Source organism: Entamoeba invadens (assembly GCF_000330505.1).
Source record: "Entamoeba invadens IP1 unplaced genomic scaffold scaff_1105074725601, whole genome shotgun sequence".
Classification (NCBI taxonomy): domain Eukaryota; phylum Evosea; order Mastigamoebida; family Endamoebidae; genus Entamoeba; species Entamoeba invadens.
The window spans coordinates 310,183-336,273 of NW_004191847.1; the positions used below are offsets into that span (position 1 = coordinate 310,183).

General features: G+C 31.2%; 6 protein-coding genes across 6 annotated transcripts; 2 read left to right on the forward strand and 4 right to left on the reverse strand.

The window, feature by feature from the left end:
• Window positions 1-77: 77 nt before the first annotated feature.
• EIN_327920 (hypothetical protein) lies at window positions 78-2,777 on the reverse strand (the record flags this gene model as incomplete). Its single annotated transcript, XM_004185433.1, has 2 exons — window positions 78-2,511; window positions 2,581-2,777. The coding sequence occupies 2 exons, from the start codon at window positions 2,775-2,777 to the stop codon at window positions 78-80; spliced, it is 2,631 nt and encodes an 876-aa protein (XP_004185481.1).
• A 674-nt stretch (window positions 2,778-3,451) lies between these two features.
• On the reverse strand, window positions 3,452-3,847 carry EIN_327930 (hypothetical protein; the record flags this gene model as incomplete). Its single annotated transcript, XM_004185434.1, has 1 exon — window positions 3,452-3,847. One exon carries the CDS (start codon window positions 3,845-3,847, stop codon window positions 3,452-3,454), a length of 396 nt encoding a protein of 131 aa, XP_004185482.1.
• Window positions 3,848-4,151: 304 nt separating this feature from the next.
• EIN_327940 (hypothetical protein) lies at window positions 4,152-6,905 on the forward strand (the record flags this gene model as incomplete). The annotated part of the gene is made up of 1 exon (XM_004185435.1): window positions 4,152-6,905. One exon carries the CDS (start codon window positions 4,152-4,154, stop codon window positions 6,903-6,905), a length of 2,754 nt encoding a protein of 917 aa, XP_004185483.1.
• A 452-nt stretch (window positions 6,906-7,357) lies between these two features.
• On the reverse strand, window positions 7,358-8,542 carry EIN_327950 (phosphatidylcholine-sterol acyltransferase precursor, putative; the record flags this gene model as incomplete). The annotated part of the gene is made up of 1 exon (XM_004185436.1): window positions 7,358-8,542. The coding sequence occupies one exon, from the start codon at window positions 8,540-8,542 to the stop codon at window positions 7,358-7,360; it is 1,185 nt and encodes a 394-aa protein (XP_004185484.1).
• A 12,235-nt stretch (window positions 8,543-20,777) lies between these two features.
• On the reverse strand, window positions 20,778-23,615 carry EIN_327960 (hypothetical protein; the record flags this gene model as incomplete). The annotated part of the gene is made up of 1 exon (XM_004185437.1): window positions 20,778-23,615. One exon carries the CDS (start codon window positions 23,613-23,615, stop codon window positions 20,778-20,780), a length of 2,838 nt encoding a protein of 945 aa, XP_004185485.1.
• Window positions 23,616-25,489: 1,874 nt separating this feature from the next.
• EIN_327970 (hypothetical protein) lies at window positions 25,490-25,801 on the forward strand (the record flags this gene model as incomplete). The annotated part of the gene is made up of 1 exon (XM_004185438.1): window positions 25,490-25,801. The coding sequence occupies one exon, from the start codon at window positions 25,490-25,492 to the stop codon at window positions 25,799-25,801; it is 312 nt and encodes a 103-aa protein (XP_004185486.1).
• Window positions 25,802-26,091: the final 290 nt, after the last annotated feature.

Consider the following 26,091-nt stretch of genomic DNA (forward strand, 5'->3'; position numbering starts at 1 on the left):
GTTTTTTGGACACATCATTTGTTTTTATTTAGTTATGTTGCTCTATTATGAGTGTATGGATACACAACTTATAAGAATCAATCATTAAGTTTTGCTTTCACGAACTGGTCAATGACATATGAAGGGACTGAACCTGCAGTCTCTGCTGCGAGGATGTCAACCTCTCTCTTAAATTCAGTTTGGCCGTGTGACCACGCATACTCCAAAAAGATCATCAGAGTCCTGTAAAGATAGTTTTCACTTGCTGTAGTGTAGAATAACAATACAATAAATACAACATCAAATTGATGCAGTTTCGAAGCTGTTTGGAGCAACTCCTCGATGGAAACAACTTTCCGACAGACGGAGTTCATTATGCTCAATATTTTGTATGCCTTTGAGATTTCTTGTTGCAACCTTGTTGAACATCCCATCCCAATACCAACACCTTCATTGATTAGTCTTAGACGTGTTGTGATGTCGCTAGGTTTTTTCATGACCACATTGTCAACATTTATTTCTTGTTTGTAAATATCTTCGACAGTGAGCTTCAGTAAACACAAAACACCCTCATCTGTGCGTCCCCTGGTGATGTACCATCGCCACAAAAGCTCTGGGCACTTCTCTTCAATATACGATTTTGCGAACTGGAGGGGTGATGAAAGAATTAAGGATATTTCATTTTTTTCAACCATCACATCATACACAACTCGAAGCGCATCTTCGTTTCCACTCTGACTGACTGTGTCGACACAATTCATTCTGATGTTGTAAAGGTTGTCGTCGCTGAGTGTGTTTTTCCTCAAGCTGTCCTTCATGTTGTTGAGCGGGACAAAGACGTTTCTCATAACTCTTCTCAAACTCTCCAATTTGCTCTCACTCTCTTTTTCGCCCTTTTTCATCCACTTCATAAGAAGAGCAACATATATGTCAGACATCCCATTCGTAACCAAGTCCTCTTCTATTGGCTCAACATCAATCTCTGCAGCAGTAACTGCACTAAATATTTCCCCCCCATACACCGTTCGGTCACTTTCAACATCAGCCTCCGACTTTCCCATCATAAATACAGCCCTTTCAACTTTAAGCTTTGCTTCCATTGCTTTGTCAAAAAACCCACATTTTTTGTCTTTCAATACTCCAGTCAGACATTCGCATCCCTGCTCGTTCACAATTTTCTCCACCAATTTATCATAAATAACTTTTTGATAAACATCTTTCTTTCCAGTTCGGATATATTCCTCCACACTCATTGTATTCTGCCTCTTATACAGTGGTCCAACAGTTTTCATCGCCTTGACCAAGTCCAAACAGATTGAAGCAACTTCGTTAATTCCAACCTTTTGGATGTCTTGCGAATCCTCTGTGTAGTCTTTGATACACTCCAGAATATGTTCGTCATCTCCAAAGTACTCACCATAAATGTCCAATTTCCAAATTCTTTTTACAACCCTAAAGAGTAACTCAAACAACCCATCTATTGTACTACACTCATTTCTCACACACTCAACAGCGTCTACAATACTTCTATTCTTGGAGGTCAACGCAGCGTAAGCAAAACACGCTTCTCCGACGTTTCCAAATGTGTTAATATACTCTTCAAACACATCTTTCAGTGTTTGAATTGCCAAGCACTCAGCCTCTTCAATTAGTGTAGCACACCCTTTCACCGTGATTATCCACCTCTTTGGGAGATTTGGAGTTGTGCCTTCACTTACTGTGGAAGGTACGTCTGTCTCTACCTTCGAATTTCTCCCCTCAAATGTTTCGTCCGTTCCGTCGGAACAATCTTCAATCAAAAATGAGATGTCTTCGAGTGGATATGCGAGATTGGATTTTTGCGGAACGGCCCTAGTGGCTTTGACGGCAATGCCCCCTACAAGGAACATGTCATCATTTCGTATCAGGGACATATCCTCCGACTCGATGAATAAATAGACTCGATCCACCGTTCCTATTAATATGGAATTAAGATTAATAGAAGCGCAAATTATAGTTTCTTCGATCATCGTATTTTTCAGAAAAGCAATTTTCGTTCCGGTGACGTAGCCAATAAATTTGTATGAAAAAACGATGATCGAACTGAAAACGTTTGAAACCGCTGAACTCAGTGGCAAAATCGCTTGAACTGACAAATCATCCTTCCCACTTTTCGAGATGAGATCGCTAATGGCGGAATAGACACCCTGAATCGAATATAAAAAGGCGAAAGAAATAGTGGAGTAGACGTCAAGTGATGTTGTCGACAACGCATAAAAAATATGCCTCTCGGTGTCGATGAACAATTTGATGTATTCTGTCTTGTGGAAAAATTTCGTGATGAACGACAAAGGACCTTGTGAAATGCACTTTACTGAATTGGTCGAAGACTGCAAACAAAAAATCTGTTTTTCATGAATGAAGAACTTGTTATCGCCATCCACGAGACTTGTTGTAGGGATTGCAGAAGGGTAGGTTTCGACGGATACATCTGTGAATATTTCAAAAATGCCAGCACTGCGCTGACGAATTAAATCGAATAAACCATAATCACTAATTGTCACTTTTGTGATAAAGTAATAATTTTAAAAGTTTTGTTTTTGAATGGATAAAAAGTCAAACCGATTGAGACGAGCACTGACAAGATCAGCGACGTGGCGCTTTGCAGTTTCGCGCATTTGACGTTGGAGGTCGTCGACTTTATCCTTGTCTGTTTTTGTAGAGACAAGTTCGTTTGCGAGAAGAGTTCTGATGTGTTCGAATGTCAGAGTTTCTCGAGTTGGAATGGCCATGTTCCCAGTCTGTGGTATTTTCAACATTTTGTTTTTTGAAGATTTTTTATCTTTTTTGCTTTTTCAAATATTTTATTTGTTTTTTTTTTGTTATTGATGGTAGGGTTTTTTGTTTTTTTATTTCCAATTTTTTGGTGTTTTATTCAAAAAAAAAATAATTATACGTTTTATTATATTTTTACGATTTTCGCTTTATTGTTTTTTATTATTATAATAATATCACTTTAACTATTAATAATAATAAATTTTAAAAAGAGTGTAAAATTTATAAATTAAACTTATTTTATTCAAGAAAAATATTCAGCTCTAATAAAAAAATGAAATTTAAAATAAAAAATATACCCGTCACAAAGTGTTGAAGTTCCCAACACAAAGTTCGAATAAAATGAAAAAAAAGTTAAAAAAAATAACAAAAAATAGGTTTGTTAATTAAAATAAAGTTTAAATGGTTGTTTATTAAATAATAATTATTATAACTATAAAAATATTAAATGTATTATTGTTGTTTTTATTTCTATTTTTATTCCAAAATAAATTTCTCTTTTTAAAAAACTCAAACTCATTATTAGTATTAGAAATATTTACTATTGATTATAATAGTGTTATAAATAGTTTTACATTAGTATCATTAAACTACTTACAAGAGTTGCTTCTAACAATTGCACCTCTGAACAAGAGAACAGTAAGAAACACTCATATAATCAGTCAAAATGGTTGAAGTGCATCTCTCTTTTGAATTGGTTCGAGTTGTACCTATTTTGGTTGTCCATATTTACTTTAAGTTGAAGCAAAGCGTCTTCGACGATGTAATCATTGTTATGTAAAAATTGGAGAGCTTCTGTTCGATCGAACTTGACGTATGGGGGGGTCATTCGTTCTGCTGTTGTCATATACGTGTTGAGTGCTTCTTTAGATATTGCGTCGCACCTGAACATCATAATCCCAGCAGCCTCCGCGGTATCTGCTCGCGACACTCCATCGACAGTCGCTTTATTGACGCATCTCCCAAACGTTGGTCTTGGGCCTGCAAAGTATTTTTCCGTTGGGATGACGGCCTGGTATTCCGGGCCCACACGTGTTTGATGCTTTGCCATCATAACTACTTGTTCTTTATATTATTAGTTATTAGTTATTAATTAAAAAATATATTATTTTGTATAGTATATATTATTCTTATATTAAATAATTAAATAATTAAATAATTAATTATTTAATTAATTAATTAATTGGTTGTTTTTCTATAATATCTTCATATAAAATGAATTAAAGCCAAATCTATCTACAACTATTAACAGCTTAGAACAAGAAACTATATTTATTAATAAAAGTATTATATTTTTTTAATTTAAATTGTTCCCAGATGATTTTGAACTAGAATTAAAAAATCATATTTTTAGAACAATGGAGACATACCGATTGATTGTGGGGATGTTACTAGTAGTTTTTGTCACTGCGGGGACAACAAGTCTGACAGACATGCGACTTCACTTAGACAAGAAGTACGAGCGGTTACAAGAGATAGAGGAACGATCCATTGATGCGAATATTAAGTCCGCGAAACTCAGTTTATCGCAAGGAGAGTCTTCTTTGAAGAAATTGACTGAGAAACAAAAATCACTCAACGCACTTGTGCAGAATGCGACGAATGCGTTGATCGCAATTGACCAAAACATCACATCGAATGCCGCCGCCATCTCGACGCTCGAAGTTAAACTTGAAGCTGCGAAGAAGGAGAAGTCGCCTGAGACGAAAACGATTGCACAAGATATCGAACGAACAAAACGTGTTTGGAACGACGCGAAATTGCGACACAAAGAAGTTGAAACGACAATAAGTGGACTTCACCAAAGACTTCAGCGCATCTCTTTTAAGATGTCCCAACGAATGAACTTTGAGAAAGACATGACAAATGCGATTAAAATATTTGAAGGGCAAAAGACTGAGTTAGTTGATCGATTGAAAGAGGAGCGCAACGATGAGGAACGGCACAGAACGATTTATTTGACTGCTTTGGAGACGAACAAGAAGTTGAATGCTGAAGCGAAGAAGATTGAGAACGCTCTTGGGGAGATGACAGGGAGTGCGAGAAGTCAAGCGCACCAACGACTGATAGCGATCAAGTCGATGCGAGAGAACGACCGCAAAATCATTCGATTACAGAAGAGGTACATTAGCATCATAGAAGAGAAAGGGAAGAGTATTAAAGCTGCAGTGAAGCGAATGATGAAAGAGGGGAATGACCATAAAGAAACGATTAAGAGTGCTAATAGGAAGATAGAAGAGCTGAAGAAGAGCATAGAAGAGTGGAAGAAGATGAAGAACGAGAAGCGTGTGAATGAATTGAAGAATAGTATTGAAGAGGTCAAATACACGATATCAGTTGAGAACGACCGATTTGAGAAAGTTGTCGACGAGTTTGTGACGGGGAATTTGTATGCGAGAATTCATGCGGTGCATCGGGAAATTAAAGAGCTGAGGACGGAGAAGAAGATTGTGAAAATGTTTTTGAAGGGGATGAAAGGGAAGCGATGTGCTGTGGATCAGAAAGCGATTCAAAGCATTAGAAAGGCGATGGTCAAGGAACAAAAGAAGTTAGAAGAACGCGTGAAGAATGCGAAGAGTCGCATTGAAGCGATTCAAATGCGAATTACCACGTTGAAGCGACAGAAGAGGGAGATGCGTGAAACGTTACGGAAAGTGTCACTGCGCCGCCTGAATGAACTTCGCAAAGCGACGAAACTCGAGAAGAAGAATGTTGGAGAGATTAAAAAGGAATTGAAAAACCTTTTCAATCAAAATAAAGAAGGGAAGGTCCAAGCGGAGGTTGAACGAATGAAAGGGAAGTTAGTACGAGCGACGACAAGATATCACAATTTGAGAGAAATTCGAGACGAGGCGGACAGAGACGTCAAACAACTCCGCGTCGAAGAGATCAACGAGAAGAAGGTGAAACTTTCTACACTCAAACATTTGATCCGAGAACTCAATTTTAGACGGAAACAGACGAATCGAAAGGAACAAAAGAATCTCGCGTTAATGGCTTTGGAACACAACGACTGCTTTAAACGAAGGAAGTTGTGGAAACAAGTCAGAGCCGCACAGGAGGAGCGGAAAGAAGTGAGCGAGCGACTTGATCGTGTGTCGAAGAAGTATATAAAATTAGCTCGGAAGATTCGAAATGACGAGAAAAAGGTGGTGGAAGAGCTTAAACAACGAAATCAAGCACTTGTAGCGAAGAAAGAAGCGTTAGAGAGAGGAATAGCTAAGATCAAAGAGAACTTGAAGAAAGAGAACAATGAAAAGAAGTATAGAGATTCATTAGAACAGATCACATTCATTACAGACGAGATGAAAGAAGTCGACGAGGAGTTGGTGAGTGTCAGGAACGAGATGCGCCGCAGTAAAGCAAGTCTGATTCTAGAGAAGTACGTCAAGAAGTTTGAGGAGAAGAAATACGCAACGACACAAGTGAAAGAACTGATAAGAAAGCTGAGAAGACATGTCAGTAAAGCGACAAACAAAATCATTCAATTGGAATCAATTTATGAGCAGACGGTCTACGACAAACGCGACGAAATCAAATTGAAGCTTGACGCGTTGAAGAGTGTCAAGGCGGAGAAGGAAAAGAAGTTGCGAGAAGCTGAGAAACGGTATGAGAAGGTATCTGGTCTTGAGGCGAAAGAAGCACAGAAGGTTGTTGGGTATTTGAAAGCGATGATCGACGAGAGCGAGACCGTCCAAAAGGAGTTTTCTAAATTAGCGAATAAGCGCACGACGGAGTACAAGACACACTACGAGAGACTTGCACAAATGTGTATGAAAGATGCTGTAGAGATGAAACGAAGACTTGGGAAGTACACGGAGAAGGTCGAACGATTCCAAAAGAAGATGATTGCATTTGAAAGCGAAAAAACGCCATGTAAAGTCTGTGTTGAACTGGGAAGAAGAGCAAAGGAGAGCTTGGCTATGACACTGGACAATAACATGTTACTGAAAAATGTCCAAGAACGGTGCAAGTTCTTCCCCGAGAACGAAAGACCAACATGTTACTCAACTGCTTTTAAGGTCGCAAAGTATGCTGCTAATTTGTTTGACCCAGAGGAACTCAAAGTGAAACAAATGTGCGTTGTGTTGAAGAAATGTAGTGCGGTCTAACACATTGTTAGTTCTTCTTTCATTTTCTTGTTGATTGATTTAAGACTGTTAGCTTCTCTCTAAAACTTATGAATATAGAACTATATAGAACTACAGTAAAAAGTGTCTTTTTGTGGGTTTTTATATTTGTGGGTTACGTCTATTTGTGGGTCAATTGACCAATCAAATGCAAAACCCACCAATATTTATTTTGTTCTCGAATTTTGAATTTAAGTCCACTTAGATAAATAATATAGTTTTTTATAATTAAAAAAAACTACTATATTTTCTATAACACCGATTTTTAATGGAAAAATTGGTGAATAGAATTTACTTCACAATTCCATGATAAACCCACAAATAAATATTTTTTTTCTGTTTAAAAACCCACAAATAGACACTTTTTACTGTATATAGAATTATATTAAACTATAATAAACTATAATAAACTATAAAGAAAAGAACACACCAAATTAGAGTACCAAGGAATCGACCAAATTAAACAACTCATCCGACTCTAAACACTTCACATGAGCATATTTACCAAGGTATGTCACTTTCTTTGTCATCAGAGAACACCCCTCAAGAGAGTGTTTATTGACTAATTTGTCTCCATCAGAATATATGACAGTACTAGCTGAATCAGTGTTGTCTCCTTCATACACGATTTTGTCTGGAGTCTCTGAACCAAGGGAATAAGCGCAATAGGTGTCGACACCGAAAGGAATAGTCCAGTTGTATTTTTCGAAGAAAGGTTTAATAGAATTATCAAGGATATAACGAGCCTTATCCTTCATCAGAGGATCCGTCTCAAATAAGTCTGCAAGGTCTTTAGCATAATACTCCTTTCCATTTCCTTTGAAAGTGACGATTGGCTCTTGTGGCCAATGCTCTGGGTTTGGCGACAAACTTAAAACACTCTGAATAGTCCTCGAGAGATCTTTTGATAACTGTTCGTCGATGGGAAGGCCTATGTTCTCACCAAGTAATACTTCTTTCACACTTAACGCACTTCCATAGACGGGCGCGGACACCATCAAGAATTTATCGATGTATTGCGTGGTAAAGTCTTCACCAAAGTAGTCGAGAGCCTTATACATGACATACATTCCCATTGAGTGTGTCACTATAACCGCCTTCTTCCCCGTATTCTTGTTTCCTTCGATAATTCTATTTTTAAAAGTTTCATAGAAGGTGCTTGGAAGGTCATTACTTCTCCAATCGTATGGCATGCCATATAAATCAAACTTCTGCTTATACCCCTTCTTCTCTAAATGACTGATCAATTTGTTGAACATGTGAGTAAATCGCTTTGCGAGAATAACAGGAGCCATCGTGTCGATGGCATACGTGTCACCATCATCTTTGGGAATGATCGACTCGATACCAGGAATGTTCTCCATTTTGTTTGTGACGTTATTCCAGACACCATGGAGGTAATTGTAATAACATTCGTCTTTGGAAGGCAGAGACCCTTTTAAGTTCAGCCACGCACGAAATTGGGACTTGGTACGGTCACACTTGGATGGCCATGGAGAGTAACTCGGGGAAACATTCACTTTCATTTCAATGATACTCGACATTAAACCAGGAACTAAGTAGACCGGGCTTCGAGTCGCTTGGGCTATGAATGAGATCAACAAGAGAAACACCAACATTATAATTTATGAATTCTTAATGAAGTAACTTTTTATGAAAAGAATAGAATGTCCATTAATTGAACATGAAATCTTGTTCAATCTATTTGTGGTTTGTATCTATTAATTATAATAAAGTTTATTATATTATACCATTTTATTAATGCTATACATGCTATAATATGCTATACCTTTTGGGAGTCTTTCATGTTACTACAAATTGTAGTAACATTGTTATAAACAATTAATAAATCAAAAGGTACAAATATTGGATATGTTGTAAAAAATTGTAATGTTTTTGAAATGTATTTGTTTAAAATGGTTTAATTATCAATATAATTTGATTGATTATTCATTATAAGTGGTTACATTTCAGACCATATTAAAACTGTTAATTAATTAATTATAGTCAGTTTAAAAAAGTTGACTGGCCATTTTTTAACAATCAAAATTGGAATATTTAGGGAAACGGTTCGAAACATTTCAAAAACACTGTTTCATAATTTTTACTGGAATTTCAACGTTTTTTCCTAATTCCCAATTTTTTCAACTTATTTTGTGTAAAATTATATAAAATGGACAACGTTTTTAGACAGACTTTAATACGTTCATGTTCCATTTATTTTTTGTTTTATAAAAAATCTTTGTTGTTAAATTTTTTTAATTTTGCTTTTTTTATTTTTGAAAAAAATAGCTGGAACAACTGTTTTCATTTCTAACAACATTTTTTTGTAACGATCTTTGTAAAATAACAATGAGACATTACAACAAAAACAACTAATATTTTTGAATTAATTCATTTCTTCATTTTTTTGAGATACAAAAGTACTTTGTGAATTAACCCATTTTTAAGTCGTCTTTAAAGGTGCGCGTAAACCAATTTCGTTCACGCGCACCTTTCACCTACACACATCGCAAAAGAATAAAATGTGTTCCGCGACAATGCCTTTTGGAGGCATAACACTATCTCTATCGGACAATACATTTAATATTTTTTTAATCTTCATTAAACTCGGTCGCGTAAACGTGCACATAAATTACACAGATCCACAAGTCAAAAATTATGTAGATTATAGATTTGAACACAATAGTGTGACAATCGACGACCTTACATTCATTGTTTTAAAATAATTTTTGTGTTTTTACTTTAATTAATAATTTCAAGACGAATATTGATTTTTAAAAATATTATTCAAAATCAATATATATTCAATATATATAAAAGCGATTTTGGCCGGGTTGCCTGCCCTAACCGTAACATCTATTTTTGGTTTTCAATATAGTTAAATAGAAATAAAAACAACTATTTTATAGTTAATTTGTAACCGTTTTCAATTGTCAGGGTAGTAGTATATAAATTATGTGGATTTAGGGGCACCTTCATTTTTAAACAATATTTTATAATATTTTAACTAAACGCAAAGCTTTAGTGAAACTGAGCAAAGCACCCGCATGAATTTAATTATAGATCAATATTTATAGTAAATTTATAGTAATGTAGTAATCTAAGTTTTATAGTAAATTTATATTAATGTAATTTTTATCTTCCTTAAAATGACGGAACAGTATATGAATGAATTATTTAGAAAGTATATCGAGCTTTGTTTTTTACGGTTCTTTGAACCTGAGGACCATAGGTCTGTACGGTTCTTATATAATGAAGTGTTGGATGAAGATATTGATGAATTTATAAATGATTCTGAACATGTAAGTGAAAATGTAAGTGAAAATATTATAGAAAATCATGATTATTCCAATGAATCAAGCGAAGACGTAAATGATTATGTTTATTATAATGAAGAAGATAATAAAGTTGTAGCTAACTTAGAATGTGATTCTACTAAATTTAAAACAAGAATTAATAAATTTAAAGAATACTTTAATCAGTTTATTAGAAATAATAATATAAAAGATATAATTGTAAAATATTATGTTAGTCCTAATGTTATTCAAAAAGTTTATGAATTATAGATGTGTTTAAATAATAAAGATAATTATCAAAAATTTCAAAACTTTTTTGATCATGGTTATTCAGAAATAAAAATCTTAAAACAGATGAATAAAACACTTCCCGTATTTTTCAACATAAAATACCCAAATTTTAAATAATTGTAAAACAAATAAGTTTTTTTTAATTTTATCAAGTTTTATGGTATAAAATAAACAAAAATTATAAAAAATGAGACCAAAAAGTTATTTATGACCAACTATTGTTTTTGAATCAAAAGAACATCTACGTGTACACAATAAAAAAATAATTACAATGAAATAAATTGACTTTGATATTTATACAAAACAAAAAACAATAACCAAAAATGCTTCCAATTGATTAAAAGTTAATTACTGTTCTTTTTTGTTCATTTCTTTATTCCTCTGGACGGGTTTCTCTCCAACCGCTTTTTTATGAATGGGTTTTTTCCGTTTTACTTCTTCTTTTATTCTCTTTTCTTTTTCGTTTCCCATTTCTAATTTTACCCTTTGTCTTATTTCGTCTGTTATTTTGAGTTCTGAAAGATCAAATTGAAGAGAAAACATGTGTAAAAAAACGAGTTGCTCAAGGTGACTAGCGCTAAGTCTCGTTCTTTTCTGTGTTCTCACTATTGAACATTGTGAGAACAGACGCTCAGAAGAAGCAGAGCTTGCAAGAATGCACAGGTATTTTTTGCTTAAGATGTACAAAAATGGAAATTGATATTTGTGCTTCTCCCACCAACTAATTGGTGTTAACACGTTGTTGGTTTTCATTTTGATATATTCGTTCAATTCATTAACAGCGATATTTTCTATATTCATTTCAAAGTTATCATTATGACGATCGTCTCCAGGAAAACTTGTAAGGTCATATTTATCTTGTCTACTCGAACTACACACAAAGCGACTTTCAGACCTAATAATGTTGAATTCCTTTGAAACGAGAGAATTGGTCACTTTATTCATTTCAACCAGTTGTTTAATGCAGACGCTTTCATATTCAACTTTTTTCAAACGACATATACAGTTTTCTTCTTTGCCAAGATAAAAGTCTTTTGATTCAAAGTATCCAGTTTTATATTTTGGGTTGAGTAACGCAGCCAAAATACAGTCTTCATCTTCTCTAATGTCAAGTTTGGGGTCAAATCCCATATTTACATCTTTTTCGGAAATTTTATGGGTTGTGAAAAGCCTCTTGTTCATTTCACTGATAATTGACTTTATTAGTTTTTTGAGGCATTAGTAGGTCCTTCTATTTCAATTTTACTTGTTTTTAAAAAATCAATTTTGCAGTGTTTTGGCAACTCATCAAATCCAAAATAAAGACACCCCTTTACTACAGCACATTTTTCACAACGTTCAACGTGTTCTTCTTCTACTACATCATCTTCTTCCAAATCAGTATATATTTCCGATAAAACTTCAATCAAACGGCATGAAGTGAATATAAGCATTGATAAAGTTGGATAGTTCTCAGATTCTAATAACTTTATTTCTCTGAAAACATGTGACATGATAATATTGTAATGGTGAATGTCTAGAATGTCTTCTTTGGTAATTTTGTAAGTTTCTATAAATATCTTTTTTCTTTTGACATTTTTCATTTCTTTGTACTTTGTTAAGATCGTCACATTGATCGAATCAATAAGTTCTTCCATTCTTTTTGTCATTAAATAATCACTCCCCCATCTCGTTTCGACTTCTTTGACGATTCCTTTGGGGTAGTCTATCATGGCTTGTGCTTTTTTCAATAACGAAGTCAACTCAACACTTTTGTTAAAAAGTGAAGTTATTTTTTTCATTTTTTTGAGTAGGAGAGTAAATCTTGTGACGTTATTAGTAGCATGCTCCGCCACCAAACTAAAAGTATGACAACCACAAGTGAGAGATTTTTTACCAGTAAGTTTTACACCCTTTACTTCATTTGGTGCATTGTCTGTAACAAAGACAAATCTGTTGTTAAGACCCCACTTTGTGATAAATCCATTTAACTTTGTTTTTATTTCTTCTGATGTTTCTCCTTCGTTTTCACCTCTCTGACAAACTTCCAAAACTAATGAACGAAGTCTTTTGTCTTCTATAAAATGAAGAGTCAACGACACAAATTCTTGATCACATTTAACTGTTGACCACCCATCTGTAGTTCCACAATAATAATCCAAACCAGAAACAATTGTCTTAAGCTTGTCTTGAGCTGCATAAAAAAGACAAGGAATGACTATTTCTTTTATTGTACGGCTACCTGGAATGGTACAGTCTGGACGGAAAAAACGAATCAAACTGTGGAATCCCTTGTGATCACAGTGTAAGTAACTCAAGTTTTCTTCGATGACATACTTGGCTATTACTTTTTGTATTTCACTTTTGTCGATTCTTTTAACTTTGGTATTTTTAGAATTTAACCTCATTTTGAAAAACATGTTTTCGACATCTTTTTTAATATGAGCTTTGAATGAAGTAACACTTTTTCCAGTATTTGAAAGAGTCAAACATCGACTACACAATTTACATTGTAATTTGTACACTTTCCCCTTTTCGTTTGGTGTTGGTGGTTTCTTTCCTTTTTCTATCTCTTTAATTTCTTCCCAATTTTCTTTGTTTTCTCCTTCTTTACACTTATAAATCACACAATAATCCCACCAATTGCCAAGATTTTGACCTATAGTATCTTCTTCATCTATAAAAATTTTTGATTGTAATCCATTTTGTTGAATACGTTCTTTTGACAAATCAACTTCTTCCTTTTTAAAATATAAACTCGTTTCGTTTTCCGTACAATTTTCTTCATCATAATCATCATCGAAATTATCGTGTTCTACTTCTGTTCATTCACTCTGACTGTCGGATGAAAAAGAAACAACTTCATTGACATAATGAGACATCGTTTATCTATTTTTCAGTTCGTTTTAATTTAAGAATGATTTTCAAAATAAAAAGATAATAACATAGATTTTTTTTTCAAAAAGGCATTTTTAATTTTTATTAACAACTGTTATGCAAATCATTCATTATTTTTACTGTAAATATTTCATTACCATTTTTAAATTTACTTGAAATCTTCAGTTATCTGTTGATCAGTTAACTGAGATTCTTATCTCTGTGGTTATTGTAAAGGAAAAGATGGTAAAATATTTTACGTTAATGAAATTACATTGATGTTAATTTAATAGATATTTACGGCATGTACGAACTGTAGTTCTGATGTTATAATAAACTGTAAAAACAAAGTAATATATTTTTCATCTTATCTGAAGACATCTATTGAGTATGTTATTTTTATTGTTATTATAATAAAACTGTTATATTACTTTATTAATAATATATTTAGTAATGTATAAATAATATATTTTTATTTTTATCTTAATATAAATGAACACTGAAAATACAAAACAGCATTTAAATACCAAATCTCCATCTACAATTAAATCCTTTTTCAAAAATTTGTTAAGTTCAGATAAAAGTAAACACGAGAACAATCCTTCTGACCTAAATGATTCGAAGAATCAGAATTGTACTACCATACATATTAACAATTCTGAGATAAACGATGACGATTATGATATTAATTACAATGATATTAATAATTTAGCAAAAAACTCGATACCAAACATAAATCAAGACACCAAGTCTTCATCAGATATACAAAACAGTTGTCTGACAATTTATCTAAACATGTAATCGTATTTCAAAAAATAATAACCAAATATGATTTAAAAGATCCGTTAATGTTAAAACGTTGTAATAAAGAAATAAATAGATATATAGTTAATAATCCAGATGTAAATCTAATTGATACCAAAGATCTTAATGCGTTTATATTTATAAATGGTTATGTGTTTTGTAAAATTAAAGGAAAACAAACGTTATTTAAGAAGCAAACCAGAATAACTAAAAGTGATCTTGATTACAAAGTAAAGAAATCAGAAGATAAATACAATGAAGATATTAAATATATTAAAAATAAACTTGAAAATTTGGAAAAAGATCATGTTCAATTAATTGATAATATTACTACAAAAATAATACCGATATTAGAGTATTATCTAAACACAAATAATATAGATGTGAATAAAATTATTAACATTTAAATATTTAGATCCACAATAAAGATGTTAGGATCTTTAGATCCACAATACACTTGTTAACAACATTTCTATAAATTCTTTATTAAGATAATTATGATATATTGTTTTATATTTTTGGAGAAATAATGTTGGAAAAGTAAAAGAATATTTTCCTTCTTTTGTAGAAAAAATATATGTTTTGTTTCTTAATGTTTTAATAGTAATCTTATCTTCAATGTTTTCGATTTCTAAACTATTATAAAAAACTTTAACCATTTTAAGGAAGATAAAAATTACATTACTATAAATTTACTATAAAACTTAGATTACTACATTAATATAAATTTACTATGTTCCGAAGAATTGAAATGATAATGAAATTCTATAGACATCTTTGATTCCGAATTTTGGGAAAATTCAGATTCGCGATTTTATTTAAAATTATGAGAAAATGAGGTGCCCCTAAATCCACATAATTTATATACTACTGGGTTGAAAAATATATGGAAAAATACAAAAAATGATAAAACAACTATATATTAAACATATAATTTATTATAATTTATAGTAAATAATAAAAATATAAAAATAGACTCAAAATTAATGGAACAAAAAAATATGGCAGATGATCGTTTTTAAATTTTAGTTAAAAATCATAAGTAATGGATTAAATTGTTACATAAAGGGACGCAAACATCATTAATTTGATGTTTGTGTATTAAAAAGTAAAATGAACATCATATTAACGTCGTTTGTAATAAAAAGGAAATACAAACATCATAAATATGATGTTTGTATAAATTTTTGTAAAATTAACAAAAAAAATATTTTATAGTTTACAAATGATTAAAATGAAAATCTAATTTATATTTTTAGATAAGTTTTTTGCACCCATATTAATCGTAGGAAAGAGTAACTAATAAAAATAATAAAAATTATAGTTTTTTTACAACCACTTTTTTTAATTATGAAAAAAAAAAGATTTTGATTAAATATAATTAACTAGAGAGAAAGGACAATTATATGGGGACGAAGGACGGGGAAATGGGCCAAATTACTTCTTTTGTGGTTTAGGGATGTCCTCCCGCTATAAAGGGCGCGTTTTCAAAACTATATAAGGAACCATATTTTTACAATGAATTTACTATTATAAAAAATAATAATTTCCAAAAATAAATAAAAGAGTAAACAAACGCTATACTACAAGTAATTTTGTAATAAATAAATGGTTTAAAAAAAATAATCCAAATTTAAAATAATTTTTGAAGTGACTCGAATATAAAATGAAAAAAAAATAATTGTTAAAACCATAAATTTATCAGTATAAATTATATAATTATTTCGACCAGTTTTAAATACAGTAAAATCTTTCATTAGTTTATTCCCTTATAAAGAAAATCTTTTCATTAAAAGATGTTTTAACCAAACGATATTAAATCACTAATTAGGGGGGAAAAATAATTTCATAACCACCATTGAGGGGTTCTATTTTTCATTTAATCTATTAATGAGAGGTTTTACTGTAAACATTTTTTTTTACAATTTCAAACTTGTTAATTTATTATTTTTCCAATTTAATTGTTTAATTAAACAAAAACAACATGTTTTCTTTACAAAATATCAATAGATGAGATCAAAGGAGAATTTAAATTACACTCTAAATGCACCAATATCAACAAGCGGTCAACCAGTCATTCCAATTCGATAACATCATCAAAGCATTCCATTCATTGAAAAAAAATGAAAAAGACCTCCAAAAATACAACTTTGCAAATTTCTACAACACCATTAAAAGCGCGAATACACACGTTTTACAAACGCAAAAAAAGAATCGTTTGTTTAAAGAATGGAAAACTCATGGTGATGATTGGTCATTAAATTAACACTTTTTTATAATTTAAATAATGACTAAATTGAAAATAAATGTATAATATCTCAAATAAATTGTGCCTAAAATTTTTGTAAATAAATCTAAAGTTCGAAAAATGTACCTATTTACCGTAAATATACCTAATGTTTTGGTAATTCAACCTATTTTTATTATAATAATACCTCGAATAATAATAATAAAATCTAATTTAACAAAAATATTACCTCATTATGGTAATTATTCCTAATTGGCAAAAATTATATCTAATTTATTATAATCAATCTATTTTATTAAAAAACATCCTTTTTAACAAAAAATCTAACTAATATTATAAAAAAATGACTAATTCAGTCGAAAAAACATCCTTTTTAAACAAACTCCGACTGTCGGCTATTTTTATATCGAATGGTTTATATTAATTAAATTATAAAAACAATTAATAAAAATTACAAAAACAGTTTAATTTTTAGATATATACAATAATTAAAAAAGACCTTTATGAAGGTAAAATGAAAAGAATACGATATTTGACTAAAAAAGAATTAAATTAAGAATTTATTTTAATGTTTGTTTTTAATATTTAAAAACAAAACTATTGATATTATTGAAAGGTTTCAAAAACCCATAAAAACAATAAAATATAAAAGCTGATAATGATGGCGACGATGATGTTGCTGATATGAGGACGGAAAGAAGACGGAGAAGACGAAATAGATAAATTGGAGAATATGCAAATTTAATCAGCTCATCTAACATAATGATGGATCTCATATTTAAAATGAATATTAGTTCAAATTATGTTGTTTTCTATTTTAATTTATATAAAACGCCTAAAAATAATTAATTTTAAATAGAATATCTAAAAATATAAGTCAAAAACTTACATTTTTTCTTATTCCCAAAAGTGCATTATAGGGGTTTCCTTTTTCTTTACACAAAATGAAAAGATGGTAAAAAGTCAAAATTGACTTGTTTTTGTTCTGGAAGATCAACCAAAATCGACAAGGGGTTGATCATTTACAACCAGTTTCTCACACCCCTATAGTTGTACATTGAATTTATCTGTAGATTCAATATTCTGAGTATTTGGAATTTTTGGTATCATAATTCCATTCAGTTTATCTATAAGTCCATTTTTCCAATCTAAAATATATTCAAAACCCCTTTCCATTTTGTTATTTTTAAGTTTTATTTTTAAAAAAAAACTTTATTTTAAAAACAAAGTTTGTGTTTATACATCTGAGAAAAAAGTGACAATTGTAATTACCCGGTTGTTTGGTTTTATTCCCTGTAGTTTTGTTGATGAAATAACAATTTATGTCAAAGTATATTACTTTATTTTATCGGGACATTTCACTTGTTCTATTTCTATTTATAATTGCGATTGCGGACGAAAGCCAGCACTAGACTGCGAATCCAGTTTGTTGCAAAAATAGAATGGTAAAACAAAATAAAACAAATTAATAAACGCATTTTGATTATGTTGTTATCCAATTTTTTTTTGTTTATTTGAAAAAAATAATTACATTTTTGATTTTTAATTAACACAAATTTCAAGTTATAAATTCAAAAAAATGTTTCTAAATACAAACAATCAATAATTTAACTATTAATAAAATTTCAAAATATTCGTTATAAATATCCAAAAATTCAGTTGATTATATGGAAGAAGACGCTCCTCAAATGACTTTAAAAAAGAAGTCTTGTGTTTGGAACTATTTTGTTTTATCAACGAAAAGTGGAATATATTATTGTAACTATTGTAAATGGTGGTTTGAAAAAAGAACATGTGCTTTGAAGGAAGAAAATGTTCATGTACATCAACGTTTGATGCTAAGTGTCAAATTGAAAATTGTAAAAAACATATACATTCAAAAAGAAGGACGGAAGCACAACAAACATGAACAAATACCTTAATGGTCACAAAGAAATACAATTTGAGTACACACAAAAACCTTTGTCAAAACAAAATGAAATTTCATTTGCAGTGAACGTTGAACTTTTTAAATTTATGGTATCTGGAAGCCTTGCTTTTAGGGTCATAAACAATGAACACCTTAAAAAGGCGTTTGAAATCGCGAATTCCAATGTGCACGCGGTGTGTGATAATATAATGAGGGAAAGCATTTTGGAAGCAGAGTTTAGAAATGTTCAATTGGAAATTAAAAAGTCAATTGATGGTGTTGATCCCAAATTTTTATCTGCATCAACCGACATCATGAGCAAATACGGAAATTTTTTTATCACTGTCATTGTGCATTTTCCCAACGAACAACTCGACTTTGTTCATGTTGTTATATCGGTCGATTATTTCCCAGAAAAACACACCTGTGATAACATTTTAAATTATGTCACTACGTCACTCGGTTGTGTTGAAATTAAGGAAAAGATCGGGTTTTGTGTTGTTAACGGTGGAACAAATAACAACAACCTTGTTAACCTTTGCACCAGAAAAATACATTGTTTTGTTCACAACTCCAATTTGTTGTTTGGTGACATCATTGAACACTACAAATGGCTTGGGACACTTCTTTTAAAACTGAACAAATTTGCTGGGTTAATTAAAGTGTCTCCAAAAGCAAAAAGTCAACTTAAAAACAAATGTCTTAGTCTGAACATAAAATTCCACTGTCTCCATGGGTATTGCAAACCCCGGTTCAATTCATGTTTTAGATGTTTTACTTCCTTTTTAAGTATGAAAAATGCCTTAACGGAAAATAAAGACATTAAAATCGAGTAATTTGAGTGGAATGCAATTGAGTCACTTTTGCCATTGACTGGTCTTTTAAACACATTTTACAACACACTTGCAATTGAAAACATTTCAATACATTTTGTTATTCCACTTGTTAAACTTCTCAAAAATGTTTTGAGACACGTGGAGAAAGTTGTAAAGTGGATTTGGATAAGGTTGAATACTATGAATGTGAAGATGATGCGGCTGAAAGTGAAATAGTCCAATTTGAAGAAACTGCTGGTAATGACATCATCAACATGTATGACAACTTTGATTGGGAACTTTTTGGTATGAACTCCTTTTTGCTTAGGTTTGGTACGGTTTTAAATGACCCACTTTATTTGTTACCTTGCTACTTGTTTCCACAAACACGTGATGGTTATTTGACACAATAAGAAAAGCAATTTTGTTTTGAAAAGCTTGTTTTTGAATTGGAAAAAACTTATCATTCAATGAAAAACAGCCACAAATGGCAATGCCTGATTTTTTGGTGCTTCAGTCCTTTAATCCTCCAACTCAGAAAGGAAATCTAACAAGGGCTGCGGCGAGAATGAAATTGTACGAGAGAGACAATAATGAAGCAGGACTCACCGTTGATAACTATTGGAAAAGAAATATGGATTCTGCTTTACTGTTTCACATGATACCTTTAGTGAAAAAGTACCTCTTTGTTGAAACAACGAGCATCTCATGTGAAAGAATGTTTAGTCATACTGAAACAATTCACAATGAATCTCGTGCTGAAATGGATCCATCTAAGGTTGCTAAACTTACTTTAATGAAATATCATTATTAAAGTTTGTTTTTGTTTTATGTTTTTAAACATAATAATTAAATAAAAATATTAAAAAACAAAACTAATTATTAATTATACGGGTGTCTGTCTGTGTGTGTGTATTAGTATCGGTTTTAAAAACAAATTTTGGTGCATCAAAAAAGTTTTTATCGTGTTTTTAGAGCTTTAATTTGGCAAATTAGTCGGTTTGTAAATACAGAACGGGTTATCGGGTTTTTAAAACCGATGACTTTTCCATTTTTAGTTATCAGTAGAAAAACAATTGTGGTTGCGCTGAATAACAATTGTTTGTACTGATAATTATTTATGTAAATAATTGGTTATGTTGTGTTTGTTTTCAAAATAAATGTTTTTACTTTTGTTATATATTTTATTCAAATCTTTTTGTTTTTTTGAATAAAGAAAAAAACACAAAATTGTTTTTGCCTTAAACAAATAAAAAAAACCAAAAGTATTTTAAATTTACACAATAATAACATAATGGTTTAATTGTTCAAAACAAGATTAAAATTGTTCGGTTTGTAAATATTAATTTGAACAGTAAACTATTTTTGCCTCAAATTCGCAGTCTAGCCAGCACCCACATTTTCATTATTATTTTTTTATTCTGTTTTTTTGGGGAAGTGGTTCAATGTAAAAAATATTTTTTCAGTCTTAAAAAATATAAAAAATGGCAAAAATGAAAAGTGCATGACTGTGGTCCCAAATAATTCATTAATTTTAATAACAAGTTGTTATCAAACAATCGAAAAATAATGACAGACACAATTGTATTTAACATAATTGATTGAACAAACAAAAAATAAAATACCATTATGTCAATTAAAACGCAACACACTGACTGAGTTTTCGATTCTTCTCAGACTTGTGGGTAACATTTTCAACGTGTTTGAACAATGTATTTCAGATAAACAATAACACTCTTTGAAACACGAAATTCCTATTTTTTGCACTGTTTTGGGTATGTGTATTGCTTTTAAAACAACACACCGTTCAAAAGCCGAGTCTCCAAATTTTGTGATTCCTTCGTGCATTTTTACACTCTCAAGTCTGACACAATTTTTGAACATGAAATTTCGTATTTTTTGGAGTGTTGGTGGCAACTCGATTTCACACAGAGATACCAAATTTGCAAAAACCAAGTGTTTATCAAGTGTAACATTTTCATTCAAATTAATTCGACTTAAATTTGTACATCCCACAAAAGCACCCATTCCTATACAACTGACGCTCAAATCAAATTCAACAGACACAAGCGTGTCACATCCCGCATAACATCTGCCAGGTATACTATCAACAACATGTGGCACTTTGATATTCTTCAATTTGCACAATTTGATGAGGTACTTGTCAATATAACATGAATGTTTTGAAACCACAAATTTTGGGTAATTTGTGAGATTTTTGCATCTCCACAATGCAAAGTCGTCGATTTCAATATACTCATTTGGTGTTGCAATTTCAGTCAAAGCTATCAGATTTGCAAAACACTTATAAGGTAAACTGTTTATTGTTTCAGGAAGTTTAATGACACTTATGGAAGTCAGATTTTGAAATGCACCAAATCCAATTTTTGTGAGTCCATTTGGTAGTGTCAACTGTGTTGGTGTCCGTATTGTGTGGTCTTTGAAACAGAAATCGCCAATTTCACAAATTCCGCCCATCCTGTCAAAATCAAAATATGCATTTCCTTGGAAAGTTCTATCATCCAATATAAAGACTGCATTACATGTGCTGTTTTCATTATCTTTGTATTCCTTATACTCCCGTCTGTTTACATAGTGAGGGCTTGTTGTTATGTTATTGAACTGCTTATTCCACAACTCGTTCCAGACAGTAGTTTTAATCAACAAATCGTGATTCCAAAAAGCGATGTCTATATGAACTTCTCGATACTCAAAAGTGTCTACGTATGAATCTATATTAAATTCTTCTGTGTTATCAAGTTTTTCTTTGTAACAAATGGGATAATCAACCACTATGTTTTTCCCTTTAATTGCTGAGTCACATTTCTTTGAAATGCCTAGAATATGGTCCAACACCAACGACTTTAAATGGATTTTGTTTGTTCCATTCAATTGTAAAGAACACGAATGACTAACAGTAAGGCCAGTCAAAGTACTTGGAAGGTCAAAATTAATGTAATAACAGTTGTCCAAGTGTAAATCTTTGAGATGAAATCGACTCAAGTCGAATTGTTTGTACGACTTTATATATCCGCCAATACTTGCAAGTTCAAGTTGTTCCAAACACTCCAAATTATAATTCAAAAAATATGTTGTCCATTTGAGTTTTAAGTATTTCAATCGAGAAAATTCCATGACTTTTGGTATAGGTTTTGGTGTTTCAGTCACTTCCAATACTTTTGTTGTGACTGAATTGTAATATCCAAAGCTCAAAATTACCATCTGATTTGCCACTTCTTCAAGAAAATCCGAGTCGTATTCGTTGGTTGCGTCATCGAAAAAGAAGTCGAAATCATGCCAAGTATCCAAATATCGTGTTACAAAGGTCTGTTCTATTAATATATCACTATTTTCGACACAACACAGCGACACGTTTTCTGTTGGATCACAAATTACTTTATCTGTCTCTTTTGATATTTTTATTATAACATTTTCTTTGGTCTTGTTGTGTATAACAACATCTTTGCATTCTATTTCTGACACGTCAACATGTTGAGTATTGAACAATTCAGTGTTATTTATCACCACTTCATCAAAAAACAGGGCGTATTTACTTGAAAACAATGTGAGCTTTTCTATTTGTGTGCTGTCTATTTCAACACTTTTCTTCATATTTCTGAACGACACTTTGTAGTCTGACGTGCTTGATTTGTCAAGAAATGCACTGAAATTGTTTATTGTCTGTATCACAACGTTAGCACACTTGCACAACTTCTGATACATTTCTAAATTTGTCATGTCAAATTCTTCGTTATTTAAATAAAAGCAGAAAACAATTGTGGGTGCACCTTCAGTAAAAATTAACAACTTTTCCATGTGTAAATTGTCGTTCGAGAAAACTCTGATTTTCGTCAAGTTTTTAAGACTCCACAAGACGTGTTTGTTTTGAACCAAAATGTCCCACATCTCTTTCAAATCGTCGTTTTCATATATCGAAATTTCTTCGCATGATTCACACAATTCACACTTTGATATAAAGAGAGTGGCAGTTTCTTTTGAGTAAACAGCCAACGTTTTCATCTTTTTAATTATCTCGTTTTGAAGTGAAAAATACGATTTCTTATTTATTGTGTAATTTGAAATGTTGTAAAAGCAGATGTTAGTTTTGTGAAATTGTTCTGAATCGTCTTTGTGGATCAAAGTCCAACTTTGTTCATTGAGAGATTTCACTTTAATGTACGAAAAATTTGAGAGACTTATTTTGGGAACTAAACATTGATAAGAAGGTAACAACAAAGTTTTGATGTTTGGGAAGAATTTTTTAATTCGAGAAATATAACACGAGAACCCGTTTGTTGGGTTTTTGATGGTGTAGCACTGAAATTTGTCAGAAATGAGAGGATTAATTTGCATCCGTTTTAATACATTAACACATTTCGTGTTGACACAAGAAAATGACGTGAGCGTGTTAAAAGTGTCTAAATACAAAACGACATTCATTAAGAAAAATTCTTCAAGTTGTTTTGACATTTGCTTTATCAGTTTTAAAACTAGTTTAAATGTTTTATTGTAAGTATGAATCTTGACTTAACTTTAAGGAAATCAAGACTTGTTTAATATCAATTTTGAATAGAAAATTTGATGTAAAAATAAACTTATTGTTGAATTACAACAATATCAAAGTCGATATTACAACAAATATATTCAGAGTTTGTTATCTTACCAAAATAAATTGTCAACATTTTAGTTTAAAAAACTGGAATTTTATAAAAAAAATCAAGAAAATGGGGGAAAAACTGAAAATAATTACCTTTGAAAAATAACAAATATTAAAAACATTAATTGTTTTTTTGAAAAGTTTATTATTTGTGCAATTTTAATTCAAATTAAGTCAAATAAATTGTTATAATCGTCGTCTTTGAAATGAACTTTAATTTTAATAATCAATTTAATAAAAAAACACTAAATCGATTCTAAAAAAGACAACACTGTAATGTTGTTATACAATACAGTCGATATTATATATTGTTGTCAAACACATCATGTAGTTAATAACAAGTGCCTTCCTAGCTCAGTCGGTAGAGCGTGCGGCTTTTAACCGTAAGGTCGGGGGTTCGAGCCCCCCGGGGGGCGTTTTTATTTTTCTTTTTTCTTTTTTTTGATTTTTAGGTTATAAACAATATAAACAATAACAATTTAAGAAGCATTTGTGGTCTAAGGGCAGAATTCCACCCTTCCAAGGTGGAGATCCGGGTTCGAGTCCCGGCAAATGCATTTTTATTTATTCAAAAACTTATTTTAAATGTATTTGTGTATTGAAAATAAAAACGACAACGGCAGGATTTGAACCTACGCCTCAAATGAGAAATGATTTCGAGTCATACGCCTAGGACCACTCGGCCACGTTGTCTTATTGACATTATCTTTATATTCTTCTCATGTTAATATTTAAGTGTGTTGTTAAAAATTGTTTCATAATAAATCTTTTATATATAATTTTTTATACTAAAGTAGTTTATTAAACTAATAATAAAACCAATGAAAATATAGTTAAATATCAAAAAATTCAGAGTTATAATAAATTTTTAAATTTTTAATATAACTTTTTTATTTCAATTAAAAACAATAAAATTACTATTTTAATTTGTTATTATTATGATTATAATAATCATAATAATAATTATTAATTATTACAATAAACAATAACATATGTTTATTTATAATAAAAATATAATATATAAATTGATTTGTTTATATTAAACTAAACTAATATATATAATTATAATTTCCCCTTGATTATTTTTGGGACCTACATTGACCACCACCACCACCTTTATCAAAAAAAAATATTTGCCGCGAGTGTTTTTTGAAGGAAGTCCACTTTTCAGCCACTGTTTGTGCGTCCCCATGTCGCCCACTTTCCTTGTCCGTACTGTGTGGACGCGGATGTGGTTCCCCCCCGCTTGCGGGGGGGTCAGGGGGGATCCGCGCCAAGGGAGGACTTGGAAAGTGGGTGAAACGGTGCACAAACAGACTGTTTGAGTGCGTCTTTATGAGCCTTCTTTTCAATGCTCCGTCTTTCTCGGTTTCCACTAACTCGAGGTGAATTTTCGGCATTTCTTGAATTCGGGAACCAGACCTAATATCTTCCAATTTTCCTATTTACTATAATTTTAATTTGAATATGATTCGAAATAGAAAAAATAAATCTATTTTAAGAGGTGGTGGTCAATGTAGGTTCCATTATTTTTTGAATAAAACAAAATCTAAAAGTGTAATAAATAAAACCAAATAATCAAACAAATGAAAAAACAACAAAAACTATAAACAACTAATAAATTAACTACTAATAAACTAATAAAAAACCTACATAAAAAGAGCGTTGAGAGAACTAATAAAGTGTGATGGAGAATTATCAAGGAGCAGTTCGACAATACAACAGTGTTCATTCTCGAATGATGATGATGCGGAAAGAGCTTTATCGCATTGAGATGGTGTTGAGTGAACTTGAGGTGCCTCCAACAAACACGTACGTGGCGCTTGGGAAGGCTTTTGTGTTGTCTGACTGCGACTACCTCAAGAAAGATATATCCGAGAAGCGTGACACTCTTGACAAAGACATTAAAAAACTCGAACCAATGGATGTCTCTCTCGCCAAAAAAGTCAATGAGGCACAAGAAGAAATTATCAAACTCGCAAAGCAAAAGGCTCTTTGAATAACATTTTTAAAATTTTTAAATGTTTTATTAATTTTTTTTTTCTTGAGAAAACAAAGACTAAGAAACTTTTCAAGTAAATAACAATTTTTTTAAAATTTTAATTTATTTATTTATTCAATTATTCTATTTGATAAATATAGTAAACACTTCATTTTGAGGTTTTTTTTATGGTTTATAATAAGCAATTTAAAAATATAATTTACTAAACTAAAAATTTAATTAAAAAAAATAGAATAATATTAATTGTAAATATATAATTTGGTTTAATTATACTTAAAACATATTCA